The following is a 2,142-nucleotide window of genomic DNA, read 5'->3' on the forward strand; positions in this document are numbered from 1 at the left end:
TTCACACACATTGCTACTGCTTTTTCTTTCTTTACTTTGCTGATTCCCCAATTCCATTCCCCATTCACACATTTAAATAAATTAAACACCACCACCACCACCACATTAGCCCTTTTCCTCTGCGCGTGAGTGGAACAAAGTACTATAGAACCATTATTAGGGTTTGAAATGTGGAGGGAGAATGGAACACACTGAATCCGATTCTGCTTCTTCCTCACTTCCCAATGGCGGTGGTGACTCCATCACCGCCACCCAACAAGACCCTCAACTTGCTCCTTCTTCCAATCACGGCACCGACGATCCTCAGCCGTCAGATCTCTATCAAACGGCTAAGGATGGTTCACTCTCGGCTGAGCTTCAGAGTAAGCTGGATTTGAAGGGTTTGGAAGGTGTGGGCGAAGAGGGTGGCGAGATTGGGGATAAAGTTTCAAACTTTGGCCAAGTTGGTGGTGGTGTTGATGATGGGGGTGTTACTAATGGTGACGATGAAGTTGTAAATGGTTGTGATGAGGGTTTTAAAGGTGGTGGTGGTGATGGGGATAACTGGGGGTGGGAGACCAATAGTTGGGAAGAGGAGAATGTCAATGTGGGTCTTGTGGATGGTGATTATGATGGGTTAGTTAATGGATATGTTGATGCTGATGGGGGTGATGATGTTGATGGGGATGAGAAGAGGGAAGAGAAAAATGGTGGTGGTAGGGCACAACACCAGTACCCTTGGAGGCCTGATGCTCAGGATTGTGCATTTTATATGAAGACTGGGAATTGCAAATTTGGAATCAATTGCAAGTTCAATCACCCCATTAATAGGAGGAAAAACCAGGTATTCTTGGCCCTTTTTTGTGCGCTTTCTTGAGGTTTTGCAATTTGTTAGATTTCAGGTTTGGCTTAGGACTTGATTATGTACAATGTTGTCTTTTTGGCCCAATTTTGTTTTGAAGTTGTATTAGGTGAGGTGACATGATGTTATCTATTAACAAAAGGATTTCACAGTTTTCACTATGATAAAAATGGAAGAAAAAGTAATACAGTTAAGAGGGAAATAGGGATATGTGATTGAGCATTTAACAAGGCTTTTGGCCTTTCATGACTGCAAACATGTTATATTTTGTTCACATCTTAAAAGTTTTCTCTAAGATGTTTCAAACATACGTGAAGGCTGTTAAAGAGTGGCCAGCAGAAAGAGAGGAAGAGCAAGCAGAGAGATCAGGACAGACAGAATGCAAGGTTATTATCAAAATTATGCTTCTAAACAAATTTCATTGTAAATTTAGAATTTGCACATTCTGTTATTTAATTGAAAACTTAAACTACATATTCTTAATTTTACATAGAAGGTTGTGGATAAGGATAGTTTAAGAAGGTCTGATCTAGCGAATAATTTTGTATGTTATCAATTTTGGTTACCTTCAAATTATTACGTAGCAATATCTTTTGCAAAGAGATATAAAGATGATAAAATTATATGAATTCCTTTTTCTACACTTGCAGTGGACAAGGAAGGACCTTGTTGTTTTTTTTCATTTATTTTTTTTCATGACATTATATTTGTTCTAGTTCTTTCAGTCAAGCCGCATTCCAGGAAGCATGTGATAATGACATTAGTGACAGGGATGATAGTTTCATATGCAAGATAACAATAATAAATTAATAATTATCTTCATAATTTAGCTTGCATACATCAATATGTAATAGTAGTGGATACGAAAACAAATGAACTGGGAAAAAGCAAAAGAAAAAAGGAAAAGCTTTTTGCACTACCCTATCAATTGTTGAGTTAAAATACGAATGAATCTAAGTCAGGCAGCTTCTTTGGCGTGATTAAATGAATAGATTTTGCTCTTCAGACATAGCTTCTTTCTGAAGTTTTTTTTAAAAGATATGTGAAATGTTCTTAATAAATGTTTTTCTTGGTGTTATGGCAGTATTATTTAAGGTCCGGGGGTTGTAAGTTTGGAAAAGATTGTAAATATAACCATACAAAAGGAAAAGATTTAACAACCGAGGAGGTGGCAGAACTCAATTTTCTTGGTCTGCCTATTCGTCTGGTATGTATATATGAAGCTTCTTTCATATACCATCTTTTATCTGTTTTTACAGCTTCCAAAAACAGTTACCTCTGAAATATTATTCTGGTTGATT

The 2,142-nt window shown here is 37.2% G+C and overlaps 1 protein-coding gene across 3 annotated transcripts in view; it reads left to right on the top strand.

Moving 5' to 3' along the window:
- Window positions 1–2,142, top strand: part of LOC107631030 (zinc finger CCCH domain-containing protein 43) — a 4,022-nt gene continuing 1,880 nt past the window's right edge. For 2 of the 3 annotated variants that reach the window (XM_016334345.2, XM_016334353.2), the window contains exons 1-3: window positions 1–823; window positions 1,159–1,227; window positions 1,926–2,070. In XM_016334345.2, the coding sequence (XP_016189831.1) occupies window positions 182–823; window positions 1,159–1,227; window positions 1,926–2,070 (856 nt within the window). In that variant the 5' untranslated portion in view covers window positions 1–181. The remainder of the gene's footprint in view (window positions 824–1,158; window positions 1,228–1,925; window positions 2,071–2,142) is intronic. The other variant, XM_021122040.1, reaches the window with a different exon arrangement.

The sequence above is a fragment of the Arachis ipaensis genome, chromosome B01 (assembly GCF_000816755.2).
Source record: "Arachis ipaensis cultivar K30076 chromosome B01, Araip1.1, whole genome shotgun sequence".
Taxonomy (NCBI): Eukaryota; Viridiplantae; Streptophyta; class Magnoliopsida; order Fabales; family Fabaceae; genus Arachis; species Arachis ipaensis.